The sequence below is a fragment of the Dothidotthia symphoricarpi genome (genome assembly GCF_010015815.1).
Source record: "Dothidotthia symphoricarpi CBS 119687 unplaced genomic scaffold P153scaffold_5, whole genome shotgun sequence".
Classification (NCBI taxonomy): Eukaryota; Fungi; Ascomycota; class Dothideomycetes; order Pleosporales; family Dothidotthiaceae; genus Dothidotthia; species Dothidotthia symphoricarpi.
The window spans coordinates 1,522,868-1,538,183 of NW_022985012.1; the positions used below are offsets into that span (position 1 = coordinate 1,522,868).

The 15,316-nt window shown below is 50.1% G+C and overlaps 8 protein-coding genes across 8 annotated transcripts; 6 read left to right on the forward strand and 2 right to left on the reverse strand.

The window, feature by feature from the left end:
- Positions 1-79: 79 nt before the first annotated feature.
- On the forward strand, positions 80-2,082 carry P153DRAFT_364807 (peptidase M18, aminopeptidase I). The gene is made up of 3 exons (XM_033667684.1): positions 80-163; positions 217-278; positions 441-2,082. The coding sequence occupies exons 1-3, from the start codon at positions 97-99 to the stop codon at positions 1,812-1,814; spliced, it is 1,503 nt and encodes a 500-aa protein (XP_033526792.1). The 5' UTR covers positions 80-96; the 3' UTR covers positions 1,815-2,082.
- On the forward strand, positions 2,034-3,213 carry P153DRAFT_364810 (4-nitrophenylphosphatase). Its single transcript, XM_033667685.1, has 5 exons — positions 2,034-2,089; positions 2,144-2,161; positions 2,251-2,324; positions 2,376-2,467; positions 2,517-3,213. Coding segments are annotated over exons 1-5 (849 nt in total). The 5' UTR covers positions 2,034-2,087; the 3' UTR covers positions 3,180-3,213.
- A 214-nt stretch (positions 3,214-3,427) lies between these two features.
- P153DRAFT_394553 (DNA primase, large subunit) lies at positions 3,428-5,057 on the forward strand (the record flags this gene model as incomplete). The annotated part of the gene is made up of 3 exons (XM_033671316.1): positions 3,428-3,617; positions 3,678-4,210; positions 4,263-5,057. The coding sequence occupies 3 exons, from the start codon at positions 3,428-3,430 to the stop codon at positions 5,055-5,057; spliced, it is 1,518 nt and encodes a 505-aa protein (XP_033526794.1).
- A 1,387-nt stretch (positions 5,058-6,444) lies between these two features.
- On the forward strand, positions 6,445-6,948 carry P153DRAFT_285074 (uncharacterized protein; the record flags this gene model as incomplete). The annotated part of the gene is made up of 1 exon (XM_033663367.1): positions 6,445-6,948. A coding segment is annotated over one exon (504 nt), but the record flags the coding sequence as incomplete, so codon positions are not given.
- A 2,617-nt stretch (positions 6,949-9,565) lies between these two features.
- P153DRAFT_275417 (uncharacterized protein) lies at positions 9,566-10,111 on the forward strand (the record flags this gene model as incomplete). The annotated part of the gene is made up of 2 exons (XM_033662935.1): positions 9,566-9,766; positions 9,818-10,111. Coding segments are annotated over 2 exons (495 nt in total), but the record flags the coding sequence as incomplete, so codon positions are not given.
- Positions 10,112-10,271: 160 nt separating this feature from the next.
- Positions 10,272-10,885, reverse strand: P153DRAFT_355018 (uncharacterized protein; the record flags this gene model as incomplete). The annotated part of the gene is made up of 3 exons (XM_033666542.1): positions 10,272-10,450; positions 10,549-10,756; positions 10,814-10,885. The coding sequence occupies 3 exons, from the start codon at positions 10,883-10,885 to the stop codon at positions 10,272-10,274; spliced, it is 459 nt and encodes a 152-aa protein (XP_033526797.1).
- Positions 10,886-11,982: 1,097 nt separating this feature from the next.
- P153DRAFT_429552 (uncharacterized protein) lies at positions 11,983-13,329 on the forward strand (the record flags this gene model as incomplete). The annotated part of the gene is made up of 1 exon (XM_033672778.1): positions 11,983-13,329. The coding sequence occupies exon 1, from the start codon at positions 12,268-12,270 to the stop codon at positions 13,327-13,329; it is 1,062 nt and encodes a 353-aa protein (XP_033526798.1). The 5' UTR covers positions 11,983-12,267.
- A 200-nt stretch (positions 13,330-13,529) lies between these two features.
- P153DRAFT_355020 (calcium-dependent phosphotriesterase) lies at positions 13,530-14,837 on the reverse strand (the record flags this gene model as incomplete). Its single annotated transcript, XM_033666543.1, has 3 exons — positions 13,530-14,456; positions 14,544-14,768; positions 14,820-14,837. 3 exons carry the CDS (start codon positions 14,835-14,837, stop codon positions 13,530-13,532), a joined length of 1,170 nt encoding a protein of 389 aa, XP_033526799.1.
- Positions 14,838-15,316: the final 479 nt, after the last annotated feature.

Here is a 15,316-nt window from a genome sequence, read left to right on the forward strand (position 1 = left end):
TCCCGCCCAATCCATATGCTCGCAAGTCGCATATTGCTGCACTCACGGCCAACTAAACACGCTTCCTTTTCCCTCTCATACAAGATTACACGAGCCATGTCCACTCAACCGTCTCTCGAAGCTGCAGAGGATTTCCTCTCGTTCGTGAATGCCTCACCTACGCGTATGTCGATAGTGTGTCATGCACGTGTGGCAGCTTGTTGACTTTTGCCCCAGCTTTCCATGCCGTCAAGTCAGCGAAAGAGCGTTTGGAGAAGGCGGGTTTCAAGCAGATCAAGGTACGTTCTAGCTGTTCGACATACTCACGTGTCATTTGTGATAATGAGTACTGGTGGGTGGGAGTATCGTTTTAGACAAAATGTAGCTCCCACCAAGAGTAAACGACCGACCATTGAAGGCTGAAGTTGCTCATACTATCTGAGAGCTAACAACACCCACAGGAGCGAGACTCTTGGGCGCCGACTCTCCAGCCTGGAGGGAAGTACTATCTGACCCGCAACGGGTCGACTATCGCCGCCTTTGCCATTGGTAAGAAATGGAAGGCTGGCAACCCGATTGGCATGATCGGCGCACATACCGACTCGCCATGTCTGCGCCTCAAGCCCGTATCGAAGCGACAGGGTGACGGATTCCTGCAGGTGGCTTGTGAAACCTACGGCGGTGGTCTCTGGCACACTTGGTTCGACCGTGACCTCAGCATCGCAGGGCGGGCCATGGTACGCACAGCACAGGGCAATATCGAGCCGCGTCTCGTCAAAGTAGAGCGCCCAATCCTCAGAATTCCCACTCTCGCCATTCATCTCGACCGCCAAGAGACGTTCCAGTTCAACAACGAGACACAACTGTTTCCGATTGCCGGTATGGTGGCAGCGGAGCTGAACAGGCAGGGTAAGACAGCAGCCTCCGAAGAGGAAGGCGCTTTCGAGCCACTCGCAACTCCGTCTGAGAGGCATCATTCGTATCTGGTCGAGATCATTGCAGAGGAAGCAGGAGCAGAGCCGAAAGATGTTGTCGACTTCGAGATAGTGCTCTATGACACGCAGAAGTCGGTCATTGGTGGTCTCAACAACGAACTCATCTTTTCCGCACGACTCGACAACCTGATGATGTCGTACTGCAGCGTCGAGGGTCTAATCAAGAGTCTTTCCTCGTCCACAGCTTTGGACAACGACTCCACGATCCGTCTCATCGCTCTTTTCGACCACGAAGAGATTGGCTCCCGCACAGCGCAGGGCGCGGACTCTAACCTGCTGCCTGCGGTGATTCGCAGACTCTCTGTCCTGCCAGCTTCTGAATCAAACTCCGATAAGTCTTACGACAAGCTCGACGGTGACACAGCGACAGCGTTCGAACAGACATTAGCAACCTCGTTCCTTATTTCCGCCGACATGGCACATTCCGTGCACCCGAACTACCCCGCAAAGTACGAATCCCAGCACAGACCAGAGATGAACAAGGGTACCGTCATTAAGATCAATGCTAATGCCCGATACGCAACAAACTCTCCTGGGATCATCCTTCTCCAAGAAGCGGCCCGTCGCGCAAAGAAGGCGTCTTCAAGTCTGTCATCCGCCAAGGAAGGAGTTCCGCTGCAGCTCTTCGTTGTCCGAAATGACTCGTCTTGCGGGAGCACCATCGGTCCTATGTTGTCAGCTAAAATGGGTGCTCGCACTCTCGATTTGGGTAACCCTCAGCTCAGCATGCACAGCATCCGCGAGACTGGTGGTGCTCACGATGTTGAGCATGCTGTCAATCTGTTTGACAGTTTCTTCGAAAACTTTGAGGAGCTAGAGAAGACGATCGTGGTAGACTGACTAGGCGAACCAAAGCTGTGAGCGGGGCCAGTTAGCAGATAATATATAAATATGATACAAAGTTGCCGATGCAGCTCGGATCTCATTCCGAGTCAGCCTCACTCAGGGTCCATGCCAAGCACCCCACTAAAGTCATCTCTCAGCTCCATCTTGTCAATCGTGACTGCTCAGTTCGCCTTGTAACCACTTTTACCTACGTTCAATAAACGATGTCGCCAGCTCAATTTCTTTCAGGCGACAAGGCCGCCATTGAGGAGTTTCTGTCCAGGTTCGATGTATGCTCGTTGACTGCCCCGCGCGCCGTACTAGTACTGACAAACCGCCTGAAGGTCTTCCTCTTCGATTGCGATGGTATGCGCGCCAATACCCAATGCTTCCAAACTGTAGAAGCATTGTCCGTCTTCTACGATGTAGCAGTCCACTGATTGTGAAGAAGGATAGGCGTCCTCTGGTCTGGCGATCATCTTTTTGAGAAGGTCCCGGAGACGCTGGAGATGCTAAGAAGCAAAGGTGATCTTTCTGTCTGAACTTGGCGAAGACAAGGTACTCACAGTAGAGCAGGCAAACAGCTCGTGTTTGTCACCAACAACAGTACCAAGTCGCGACAAGACTACAAGAAGAAGTTCGACAAGTTAGGAATACCAGCGGAAGCTGTACGTGGGAACTAGAAACGTCTGTAGCGTCTGGCTGACAAACAAACAGAACGAAGTCTTTGGATCCTCATACAGCGCCGCCGTGTACATCGCTCGCATCCTCAAGCTACCGGCACCAAAGAACAAAGTGTTTGTGATGGGAGAGTCTGGCGTTGAACAGGAACTCGAAGCAGAAGGTGTCCCGTATATCGGAGGCACAGATCCTGCCTTCCGCCGTGACATCGAGCCGGAGGACTTTACGAACATCGCCAATGGGAGCATGCTGGACCCAGACGTGGGCATCGTACTCACCGGCCTTGACTTCCACTGCAACTACCTGAAGACAGCGATTGGCTTCCAATACCTCCAGCGCGGCGCTAAGTACCTTGCGACCAACATTGACAGCACGCTGCCCATGTCGCACACTCTCTTCCCGGGTGCCGGATCTTCGGGTGCTACTTTGACAAAGGCTATTGGACGGGAGCCCCTGTCTCTGGGTAAGCCGAGTCAAGCTATGATGGATGCTGTGGAAGGCAAGTTCAAGTTTGATCGCAGCCGAACGTGCATGGTTGGCGACAGGTTGAACACGGATATTCAGTTTGGCATCGATGGCAAGCTGGGAGGTACGCTCGCTGTGTTGACGGGTGTGAGCAAGAAGGAGGATTTCCTCGCCGAGGGTGCGCAGACCGTGCCCTCCGCGTATGTGAATGCTCTGGGTGATTTGATGGGTTGAGCGGTGTTCATGTACAGTCTAGAGTGGACAAGAAAGGCGGCTTATAGACCAGTTTATAGAATTATGATACAACTCCCAGGCTAAGACTGTCTAATTCCTCGTGGTGCTTGGATTCGCAGAACACGCGCGCTCTCAAAACGGTTAGCACCACCGACGCGTTCCACGCGACGCGCCTGCCACTTTAACGAACCCGCATCATCACCACAGCAAGCAATACAAACAATACCACAAATCACGCACATAACACTATGATCCGCCACGATTACTCTCGAGTCGATCCGAAGCGCCGCGCAAACATCGACCACAAGAAAAAACAATTCGCCAAAGCAGAGTTCCAGCAGCAAAACTATGAGCACCGGCTAAACTTCTACGTCCTGCCGCCCACATTGGAGATCACGCTCGAGGACTTTGAAACATGGGCCATCAACAGACTCAAGGGTGGGTACACGTCAAGGCATCCAACGTGAGCGTGTCCGGATGCTGATTGTGCGTCCGCAGTCCTCTCCGAAATCGAAGCATGCAGCTTCCGCAACCGCAGCCCCGAGGAAACCGCCGAGTACATGAAGGGTATCCTAGACAAGCATCTCCCCCTCCGATCCGATTCGTCGCGAAGTGCGAGTCTCCAAGATGAGCGGAAGAAGGACCACTACTCGCATTTCATTCTGCGGCTCGCCTTCTCCTCGACAGAAGACTTGCGACGAAGATTCTCAAGGCTGGAGACGATGCTGTTTCGACTGCGGTTTAAGAGCGATGATCTCGTGGAGCGCCAGCAGTTCGTGAAGAGTCTGAATCTGGAGTGGGATGAAGTCAAGGAAGATGAGAGGAGGGAGTTGAAGGATGAGTTGGCTGCGGCGAGTGGGCAGAAGAAGGGCGAGGAGCAGGAATGGTTCAAGGTGGACTGGGAGAGGGTGCCTGAGTTGGTGGAGCAGAGAAGAGTGCTGTTGAAGAGGGGGAAGGCCTATGTCCCGCAGAGGGAGCAGATGAGTCTCGTGGTCGCGGAGTTTACGAGAAAGTTGGACGAGGCGCTGGAGGTACACATATCCTCACCTTGCTGTTTCAGGGCAATGGCTAATCTGTTCCCAGTTGACTGCACGCGCTCTCCCCCGCCTTGACGAAGACGACCGCCTCGCCCCCATCCTCGCCCATCTCTCACAATCCTTCACCGCCCCAGACGCCGCATACTCGACCTCAGACGCCAACATCGACGGCCTCTCCGCCATAACCGCATCGTCCATCGACTCACTCTCCCAAAACTTCCCCCTCTGCATGCGCAACCTACACTCCAACCTGCGCGAAAACTCGCACCTGAAGCACCACGGCCGTCTCCAATACACGCTCTTCCTCAAAGGCATCGGCCTCAGCATGGACGAATGCCTGCTATTCTGGCGCCGAAGCTTCAAGCTCATGACGGACGACAAGTTCCAAAAAGAATACAAATACAACATCCGCCACTCGTACGGCGACGTCGGCGGCGACGCAAACCGCCGCGGCCGCGGCTACACGCCCTACTCGTGCCAGAAAATCCTCACCGAGCCGCTGCCCGGGCCCGGACAAACGCACGGCTGCCCCTACCGCACTTTCACCCCGGATAACCTGCTCACGATGCTGCAGCGCGTCGGCGTCAATGAGCGCGATGTGCTGAAGACGGTTAGGGAGGATGTGGGTAAGCAGAGGTATCATGTTGCGTGTAATCGCGTGTTTGAGTGGAGTCATAAACGCGAGATTAAGAAGGTTAGGGATGAGGGGAGTTGGGGCGTTGCCGATCTGGATACGATTGTACATCCGAATACGTATTTTAAGCGTAGTTGGTTGTTGAAGCATTTGGGCGAGGGGAATGCGGGGGTTGTTGGGGGGAGGGGCGAGAAGATGGAGGAGTAGGTTTGGCTTGTTTTGGTTGCGGTTGTTTGGGATTATTTAGGGTTGTATGGGTGGATGGATGGATGGATGGGAGAGTTACTGGTAGGTGTGTGGAGTTTTTCTGGTTTCGAAGACCATTTGTGTTTGAAAGACTAGCGTCTTGTCCTTTGTATGAGGAATGTGTAATCGTCAACTATTAAGAAATAGGCTTCTGCTGGAAGTGTACTTGCAAGTCTTGCCGTCTTTACACATAGGCTATGGATTACCCTAGTTGTAAGTCACATATCCTGTGGCCTGGATCAACAGCGGCTGGCCCGTTTCTCCCGGTGAGTTAAGTTAGTGTTGCTGAACCAGGTCGCAAAGCTTGGTTGAAGTATGTAGGTATCAAGCCTCGCTTCACCGAATACAAGATTCGACTCCACCGGATAATGCGTGCCTTGTAGTATATGTGTTCTCCACATGGTACAGAACTCGATAAGTTGATTGGTCGTTTTCGCACGTTCAATACAGTTTCTCCATGGGGCTTCTTGTGAGGCAGAAAGGTTGTAGGGAATTGCGAGACCGGATTCTCCGATAGGCGAAATACCCTGGATTGAGGTGCAGTGAAACCCTGCGATAGCTTGACGACTACACTCTGAACTTGTGCACCACTTTTGCGCGTTGGATATTGCTAGTATACGATTAGATGGCAGAATGACAGTGTTTGAGAAAGGTTGGCGTAAAATTCTAATAACACACACAACTCAACAGCAGCAGCTTCCTCTCTGTATCTAGTCCGAATTTCAGCTTGTTGTTGTTTCCGAGCAGGTGAGACTCTAATGTTCTTCGCAATGTGGGTAATTTATTGTACGCTCTATTTTGGAATCGCGTGGATGCTTTATTCGTCGAGATCCTTGCGGCTGACGTCCCTCTTGCAGGGTAGAAAGCTCGTGGGTTGCAGGAATGGTTAGCGCGTGTGGTGGCTTACCATGGAAGGAACGCTCAGCCCGGTACTGTTACATTCCTGTTGCAATCCCTCCTTCTTTTCTTCGGCCTCAAACCTCCTTCTTCCTGAGTTCGGCTACGACCTCCCTTCGACCGGCTGTCGCACTACTGTACGAGAATTCGTGTACTTGACCACTTTCTGCGGTTGCTTGCGTCGACGTGTTGTTACGCTTCGACCTTGCTCTGCCTCTCGGTCAAGTGTAACAGTGGGAAGTAAGCTGCAATACTACACCAATTAAATTAGCGAAAATGCCTGATAGGCGTATACAGCGGGGATTCTAGACATAAGATTCTTATACTGATCGCGGATGTAGTTGTCGAGCTATTGCAAGCTTCCGCTGGACCTTGGCTTGGTCCCTGGTATTTCTGTTGATCGAGAGACTCCATCAAGCCCCTGGTCAGGATTGAAAACATACAATCAATAATGAATACCGATTTGGCCACATTCGATGTAACATATCGAAAGCTGAGGAAAAAGTTCGAGAGCAGTCGTCAAAGAGCCAACTCGTCCGAAACTTTGAAATTCATATACAGCAGCCAACTCTCGGGTCGGAACATTCGAATCATCGAACTCCTTCCTGGCGAACCGGGAGATCAATTAGCTTGCAATGTCGCAGAAGCGTCTCTGGATGATCCACCATCATATGAGGCGATATCATATGTTTGGGGCGATCCTAGCGTCAAGGAACCCGTCCAGTGCAACGGCTGTGTGGTTTTTGTCACTGTCAGCCTTACACAAGCCTTACGCAGGATCAGGCATCCTAAGGCGTCGAGACTAGTTTGGGCTGATGCGATAGCTCTAAACCAAGATGATGAGACTGAGAAGAACCACCAAGTCCGGTTAATGGGTGAAGTGTACTCGAGGGCTGCGAAGGTCATCATCTGGCTGGGTCCGGATGACGATCAAGACGTAGCAGTCGCGTGCGCTGCGATGAACTTTGTTGGAATGACTTACAAGGGGCATGTGAACTCTGATGAAGGGGCCTATACGCTTGATAATCCGAAATTAGGCGATTTGGAGTTGCAGCTCGCCGAGCTGGGCTGGGAGAATTGCTGGGATGCATTGAGCAAGTTCTTCAAGAGGCAATGGTGGGGTCGAGTTTGGTGTGTACAAGAAGTGGTAATGGCACAAGAGGCCATATTCATGTGCGGTGACGAGGAGGTTCGCTGGCAAACAGTTGGAACTTTCTCAGAGTGGTATGTTGGTCAGCGTAATTATGGCAGATACCCGAGGCCGAGGGGTTTTGGCAGAGAAGTCATTCAAAATGCTTATAGGAGGTACCAACACTGTAAGTCCGAGCATGACGTGAACCTTCTCAATGCCATTGCCAGATATGCTGGTCTGGAGGCTACAGAACGGAAAGACAACGTTTACGCGCTCCTTGGAATGACTGGTAGGAGGCTGGGACAAAGTTTTGATATCGACGTTGACTACGGCAAGACCGTGCAAGAAGTATACACCGATACCGTATTGTATGTTTTACAAAGCGACAAAACTCTCAAGTTTCTATCCTTCATCGATCACCGCCATGTATATGAGCCAGCTGATGGCTTTCCATCCTGGGTGCCTCGTTGGGACATGAAGAGAAAAACTTATTCTCTCTCGTCAAGTGGAGTCTCCATATCCGCTGGAGATCTTGATACCTACTTTGACCGTAGGTTTGCATACTCTGGCATTCTGAAATTACAAGGAATCTTCTTCGACGCCGTGAAAAGCACACATCATGCTCTCCGATCGAAAGAAAGGTCGATCTTCAATAACGACCAACGTTCTCGAGAACTCTTGCTTACACTTATTCGTAAGGCTACTGGTGGATTGGAGAGGCTTGCGCAAACTAATAGAGATGATGTGCTTGAAATTGCAACGACGTTCACGGGTGGTTATGTAAAACACAACGGGTTACGTAAGGCCGAACGGGTATATGTTGCTCACAAAGCAGTAGATATTGAGAGGCAGGCTTTGTCGGATATCGAGGACTTTGTTCCAGCACTTGCGTCCGAAGAAAAGAAGCTACTGCCACCTCCCTACGATCATTTGGCATCCTATGAGTTCTATGACCGCCGAATCTTCCTCGCCGACAGAGGCTTCCTCGGCCTAGGACCGCGGTGTATGCGAGAAGGAGATGTTGTGGCTATCTTGAACGGGGGGATAGTCCCCTATATCCTGCGGCCTCTGGCCAACTCAGAGTATGCGTTCATGGGCGAGTGTTACATTTATGGCATTTCCCGCGGTCAAATCGACGACATACTCGGACAGGACGGCGTGGAGAGGACAACGTTTGTCTTGCGATAAAGACAGATAGAACAGGCACTCTTTCGGTTACTCGAAATACTCGGAACTAAGCTGCAGTGAGATCCTGCAACAGCTCGACAACTACGCGCAAAGGAAATGTTTACTTTCGACGTTTTAAGCAGTATCGGTATACGCCTACCGGCTAGTTGCCCTCGTAGTGTTCGATTCCGTGGCCTAGGATTGTTGTTTTGCTGGATGGAACGTGGCTTGATTTCGAGTATTTCGACTTATCGAGATGTACCCCTAGTGAGCCGTTCAAAACCTAGGTCTCACCCAGCGAATGTCTCGGAGCCTCTCGGCCAACAATGTTGTATGTTTCAATGCAGCAGTCTATTGCGCCAGACCTTAATCCACAGTCATACTTTACTCCTTGTTTGACTTTGCGAAACGGGATTGAACCTGACGCCTTTTAACATACGGTCTGAGGTTATGGCGTTGGAACCAACAGACTACAGATCGTATCAAACTATGCTGTAGTTACCGAGCAGGTGTAGAGGACATCGCAAGACAGGAAATGAGCCCGGTACAAATCCGGGAATGCGAGTGAACAAGCAAAACTCGCACGCCGAAGGTTCTGTGGACATCTCGAGAAGATGGGATTTGAGTTCGGCCTATGATGTTGATAGAAAGCCACCTACGCCTGCTTCATGCTCCTCAAAACCTGCTTACGAGCGATATTCGGCTTTGATACTTCTACCCACACTGTATCATCCTGTTCGGTGACCATGAATGCAGCCCAAGACACTAGATGTGGCACAGTTGTACTATAAAGAACATCAGTGACGTGTACCATTTTTCGCGAAAACTTAAAGTCGTGACATGCATGGAGGTACGCGCCCACATTTTCATTACTTTTGGCTGGTGTAACCAATACATTCATTCCCTCTGCTTTCACACAAGCCGTACAGCCTTGCCACAGTTCCTGTTTTGGTCATCCCTGGCGGTATTGAGGCTCTTTCTACACTTTCACACCCTCTTCTTCCCATCCCATGCCGGACTTTCTCGGGTTTTCACATCGGTCATGCTCGGGTTCCGAAGTCATGAACTTACTTAAACGCCTACACACGTCCCTCTGTTTTGTTCATACATTCAACTCATAGACAACTCGACAACCATGCGGGTATCTCCTCTGATTCGTATTATCCTGATCCTCGCGTTTTCACTGTGTGCCACGACAATTAGTCTTCCCCCCAACAATATCGTCGAGAGAGGGACATTCAATCAGACCCAGCTCCCAGCCGAAGAGCCCCCTTACAACTACAACTTCAGAGAGTTCCGACCTCAATCCGGACGCAATGGTTCATTTCGCCAACCCTACTTCCGATTTCTGATTCTCTTTCGTCAGAACGCTGGCATCACCGAGGAATTCTTCCATCGCCATTGGAAGACTGTCCACGCTGACCTGACCCTGAGTCAGGCGGATGTGGGGCTTCGTCTGCAGCGTTACATTCAGGTTTCTGAGGCTTTCCCAAAGTATGCTACACGTGACTGACCTTGATAATAGCTTCATCAAGACAAGGAACATCGCGACATGATCCAGCCACTCTTAGCTGCGGTTGGCGGGGCGATGCTGCTGGCGCCTTATGATGGTATTGCGGAGTTTCACACCAGTGACTACGCCACATTTGAGAAGTTCATCTTGAGTGTGTTTAACGACCCTATTCAAGTGGGAGATCAACAAACTTTCATCGAAGCAGGTGCGCCTTTGCATGTTATGGCCGGGTATGAAAACCTCATCTTCGGAAGTGGAATTGAGACGTCGAATGGTTACGATGGCATCCTTCCAGAGGATTCTCGGTTCAAATATTCTACTTGAGAAGCCGGTCGGGGTCGTCAGGATATCGCACTGATATTCATCAGGAACGGGACGATGAGTAGTTATTGGTTTCAATAGACGTATATGTCCTAACTGTGAGGCTGATAGAACGGAGAGCCAAAGCTCATTCCTCGCTCTTCAATTAGAACTTGGCCATCATCTTGTTCCCAGCCGTGATATACACTCCAAATAGAATAAGAGTTTGTACAGCCCATACAAGGGAACGTAAAGATGCCGTCTTGTTCCTAGTGGTGTTGACATAAAGAACAGTATACAGGACCCTCAAGCCAAGATAAGCTCCCAAGCTAAGGTTCATTGTGGCTACGGTTCTTGTCAGTAACACAGCGTACTGGGGAGGCGCTACACTCTTCCTCTCAGATCCGCCCCTAAGCAATGCGCGACTAGGGAGAGGAACTCACAAGCACTCAATCCTGCCATGTTCCCTGCCAATACAGCCCCAATGAAGAGCGGAGCGTTCTCTAATGCATTTTTATGCGCCGCCTCCGCTCGCTCAAACGTCGCAAGCGTTTCGGCTGGCACAGTCTTTTGCAGACTGGCGACCCATCCCGGGCTTCGAGAATTGGCGTTGTTCCAGACGTTGTTGTTGGCTTTTGTTATGATGGACACCTACTGCATGTTAACATGGTACTTGAGTTGCAGTTGCAGGCTAGAAGAGAGCCGTACGCTGTAGCCGTGCGGCGCAAGGGCTAGGAACCAGTACACTGGGATGCTGTAGAAGGAGTAGTTGGACGCCATTGTTTGGATGGACGAGGCTATGTCTTGATGGCTATGTTGAGCTTATATGCTGCTTGACGGATTGCTGTCATGAAACGCCTTGATTCGTACCGGACTATAATTGTTCTAGCTCGCGCAAGCTTATCGTATTTCGAGTTTAGTGGTGGATGCAGCTGGATCATCATGAACCAGTCATCGGAGAGATGTAGAAGTGGGGTACGTCATTCTCTCGGCTATTGTTGCCGTTCTGGCTATCGTGAATTCGTCCGTATTGCCAAACGGACAATACATAATCCACCCTTCTCTCATTCATCTCGCAAGCTTTACTTTGCTCGCTATCGAGACTTAGGCAGTATTGCTCTGTATAGCATATGCGGTTCATCTTGACATCATGGGACGGTTATGTCGGCTCTCTTAGTTGATGCCTACGAACGTGTGTGCGACATGCATGTATTTGATGCGCCAAAGCCACCTCGGTCACTTCCAAGAGATTATCTGACCGAGAATTAATAAGGATTTCCGCTTCTGATATGTGAGTGTTCCAAGGCACAGATGAATGCGAGTCAATCCGGATGACCCGCATCTCAAGACCGCTTGATAACGCAGAGGTACTTCATGCAACACGGTGTATACCTGTTTCTGTGTCTACATTTCCGAGACTTGTCATTGTGTTTATCTTGCTGGCACAATTTGTTGGTCGTTTCATCCGTTGAACGGGTTCGGAATAGCCTTATCTTAGCTAGTCAAATATTTTGGGGGGTCTTCACTGTGATCTCTTAACCCCCATCCCTCCACAATCACAAGAATATTCACGTATACTTCCAGTCGCTGATACAAGGTTCAATACTAAATTCGACTCTCGAAAATATACATCTTACGCGAAGTACTTATGACAGATGTAACTCGAGTGAGTGACGTTGAGCTCCAGCGTTTCTGTGAGGCCTGCAACCGGAATCAAGAATGGCGAATATTCCGCAAGTGCGTTTGTACTGCTGCCGCAAGCAGGATCACCGATCAATCGCACCATATAACATCTCATACCAAATTCTTTCCATAACCTAACCCTAAATGTCTTCTGCTATGCTTTGGAACAATTGTCTTATGAACCAAAAGTTGTAGCTGCACCTGACCGCTTATTTGTTTTCTGTGTGACAAACTGCAGGTACCCGTCCCGGCATATCTTAGGGGATTTCTCTTGATTGTCTTAGAACCAAGATTTCCAACCGCTTAAGTGAAAGGAAACCCATTTTAGGACTTCACCACTCACCTAACCTCATCGAGTTGTCTTCATCTCTGCTACCCCGGGCATACCGGATCTTGTCCACTCCAGTTGCTCCATCTCTATGACCCCGTTCGCACTTCAAAATACGAAAACATACAGAACTACTTCGTAACAGCCCACTATGGAATGGCGCGGCATGTCGCCTTACACAGGGCCAAACACGCCAGACTCAACGACGCCGGTCAAAGATGCGCCAATAAACGAGCCTGGAACACCCGTAAGCATGAAGTCGTTGGCGCTGGACCGCACAACATTTGCTTCCACTTCCACACTTCACATTCCCAAGGATTTGACACAAACGATCGTTGATGCAGACCCGAAACTGAGGCGTCTCCAACAAGACCTCCTGGTTTTGACCGGCTTCAACGATAATGAAACTCTGCATTGGCGACCGTCATGGTTCCACCAAACGCCTTTCAGCCAGCAATCTTGGACCCTGCATAATCCTCCCAACGTGGTCACTGAACGACTTCCAAGCTTTCAAAATGGGCCACAAGTCTTCACGCGTAGGATGAGACGTACAACCGATCCACCACCAGCCTACGTTCGAGATTGGGAGCATTGGTATCGAGTTTGCGACCTGTATGGTATTCCGCATGATTTCCTTTGCGAAGAACAGGTTGAGCTCATGCGCTTTGGACTTCCGCGAACAAAGGAAGGGGGTTTGTGCCGTCAGTTCTTCCATAAGGGTCTTACTTTCTCCCAGATGCTGACAAACATAGCACCACCAATGTACCCCCTCTACCCAGAACCTCAACCCAAAAACCAAGGACGTTACATACTCACTCCATCATCCTACAAAACCCACCTACCTCGGAGATTCCACAGCGTACAGTTCACTCCGTTCGTCACTGACGACGGCTCAGAACATCCAGCCGAAGTAGTAGTCGTGCACTCCAACGGTATGCTTACAGTTGAAACCCGTGAAGACTTCTTCTACCGTTCCCATCCGAGTCAATGGACGCATTTTAACGGGTACGGTGGATATCGTAACGATGATCCGTATGTGTGTGATATGACGGCCCCAAAGGACCAAGGGAAAGGGAGACGGTGGAGCTACGTGCCATGGACGAGAGAGCAGGAGGAGAGTTGCCGACCGGCAACGTTGAAGCTGAAGTTTTGGAATGAGGTTTTGCATGATGGGGATGAGGAAGCCAAGAGTGTTGATTTGGAAACAAAGTGAGATGGGCGTTGCGAGTTCGGGGGATAATCATAACGAAGACGATTGAGCTCTACTAGTCACAGAGAACAAATATCCGCAACTACATAGCCACATGTATTTAGTTAACCTTGGTAGTCGTGTTGCATAACGGAAACCGAATGACGAAAGGATGATTGAGATGGCGCGCTCAGTACAGTGTCAATAGAGCGTACAACGCCAGTCTACTCCCTGAACACAAACACACCCTTTTCGTAAAGTCCGCTGATGATACCAACATTCCTGTTCACATCCCTGACCACGGTACTACTACTGCAGAACTCTTCGCTGCTGTTCTTGTAAAGCTCTTTCAGTCCTTCTTTTTCACTCCACTCCGCTGCCCAACTCGGTGCGCTGCACTCGCATGCCTTCTTCTCCGCCTCATTTCCATCGAGAACGCAGTTAGGCCTTCCCTTTGAGACTTTCATCAGACTGAACGCAAACGGGTGACCGGCTACCAAAAGCTTGCCATCGGAGTCGACGGAAAGATTGTCCACACCAACGGGAGTGCGAACATAGCGCTGGAGTGCGAGACGATGGTCAAGATCAATAGTGTAGAAGTAGATGCCTGGTAGGGAGGAGGAGGCAACCGCCACTGTGGTCGAATTGAACATAGCTATACCGTTGGCGAAGGGGACGCGGGCAACGACCCTCGTATCGTTAGGGTTGTGAATATCGGTATATACGACAGACCCACCAGATATCCCGGAAAAAGTCTCAATCTTCGAAAGTACGGGTGAAACGGCGGCACGCATGTAGTGATCATTTGTGACTAGCAGCTTTCCGTCTCCCAGAGAATGAATCGAGTTCGGCGTATTGACCAGCGGATGTTTGAACGTCTGAACATGCTTTGCCACTGCGCTTTCGACGGAGACCTGGAAGACCTCGATGACAGAGCCGGAGTAGCGCGAGTGGTTGATGACATATAACGTTGACGTTGCAGCGTCGAACTCGATACCCAAGGGATGGAAATCCACAGGATCGGCGTAGTCACTCAAAGAAAGACGTTTCAAGGCTTCGGAATCAGGAAGATCAGGCCTTGAGTAGTCATAAATCCAGATGTCGCCTCCGTCAGTACCTCTTCGCTCGCGGTCCTCAGGTGCGAATGTTCCCTGATGTACGATCAGTAAGTGTTTTTCTTTGTTCGATCCTGTTCAATGACGCCTAACGCGAGCCAACAAGACACAACTATGGCTTACCATGACGGTGTTCCACCGATCGCGACCAGGGTCACAGCTTAAAAAAGCGATACCATCCTCGATAATCACATCTTCGCAATTGCGGATTTGGTCCTGGAATTTGATCTCATGGCTTTTGATATTGTATAGACCGCGGAATTTCCCCGGACGATTTGCTACCACCGTTGAGATTGCTTGGTAGCGGTCATATAACCATGGCGATAGGGCGGCCAGGATGAGCAGATACTATTACAACAAATCAGATCTTGGATGAAAGAGACGAGCACGTTGCCTTACAATAGCCGATTTTGCCATGTTTGAAATCTTTAAGACTGAGTGTTAGAAGACGGTAGGTAGAGATGAAGCGGCAAGGTTCGGATGTGGATGGATTCTTGTGCTGACATGGTGAGTAAGCGAAGACGTGATGCCGTAGAACGCCCGACATGTCTACCTTACATGTGGATCTGCGTTCAATTGTGTCTTGGATATATTGGAACATCAAAAACACCTTTGAGTTGTATACACATTCAGGATAATATCGTTATCTACGCCTGTAAGATCAGCATAACTTGACCAAAAGGGTAAGTCTTAACGGTAAGCTTACTCAGTTGTTGGCGCCTGAAGCATCATTCAATCTAATGATAACCATGAAGGGAAACATTGGGTCTCAAAGCATACATCGTGTCTCGGTGCACTGGCTGACAACAACCATTAAAACTACGAAAGCTAAGTCAAGCCGTTGCTGAGATGTATAAGCTAGAACTTTCTAATTTCTTTTAACTTCATTACCATGT

What these genes read in the sequence shown, in the direction of transcription:
- P153DRAFT_364807 (XM_033667684.1), top strand. Translation starts at nt 97, where the DNA reads ATGTCCACTCAACCGTCTCTCGAAGCTGCAGAGGATTTCCTCTCGTTC. An exon ending in CGTGAATGCCTCACCTACGC is followed by an intron (nt 164 to 216) that starts GTATGTCGATAG and finishes CTTTTGCCCCAG; the next exon opens with CTTTCCATGCCGTCAAGTCA. An exon ending in CGGGTTTCAAGCAGATCAAG is followed by an intron (nt 279 to 440) that starts GTACGTTCTAGC and finishes CAACACCCACAG; the next exon opens with GAGCGAGACTCTTGGGCGCC.
- P153DRAFT_364810 (XM_033667685.1), top strand. An exon ending in GGAGATGCTAAGAAGCAAAG is followed by an intron (nt 2,325 to 2,375) that starts GTGATCTTTCTG and finishes ACAGTAGAGCAG; the next exon opens with GCAAACAGCTCGTGTTTGTC. An exon ending in TAGGAATACCAGCGGAAGCT is followed by an intron (nt 2,468 to 2,516) that starts GTACGTGGGAAC and finishes ACAAACAAACAG; the next exon opens with AACGAAGTCTTTGGATCCTC.